The 236-nt window shown below is 44.5% G+C and overlaps 1 protein-coding gene across 1 annotated transcript in view; it reads left to right on the forward strand.

Annotated features, from left to right (window-relative positions):
- The first annotated feature begins 27 nt into the window (after positions 1 to 27).
- The window catches only part of LOC119582198, a 9050-nt gene continuing 8841 nt past the window's right edge, over positions 28 to 236 (forward strand). Inside the window, exon 1 of the mRNA XM_037930432.1 lies at positions 28 to 215. Coding sequence (XP_037786360.1) covers positions 148 to 215 — 68 coding nt within the window. The 5' untranslated portion in view covers positions 28 to 147. The remainder of the gene's footprint in view (positions 216 to 236) is intronic.

Raw genomic sequence — 236 nt, forward strand, 5'->3', positions numbered from 1 at the left:
TGACAACAATTTCTTACAAGAAAACCGCCACCAGTCATAAGGAGACAGGCATTCCGACCACCCAAAACCCTCCTGTGTAGAGAACACCTTTTAAAAGCCCACTCGTTGAGGTAGGCCTATCGTGGCCTATGCCCTTTTGTGATTGTGATGGAACAGTCTAGGCGTTTGCTGATGGTGTTGGTGATTGTGAACCTTAATTACCTTTGCAAACTTAGGTAAGTTAAATCTCAGTTACG

This window comes from Penaeus monodon, chromosome 15, assembly GCF_015228065.2.
Source record: "Penaeus monodon isolate SGIC_2016 chromosome 15, NSTDA_Pmon_1, whole genome shotgun sequence".
In the NCBI taxonomy this organism is placed as follows: Eukaryota; Metazoa; Arthropoda; class Malacostraca; order Decapoda; family Penaeidae; genus Penaeus; species Penaeus monodon.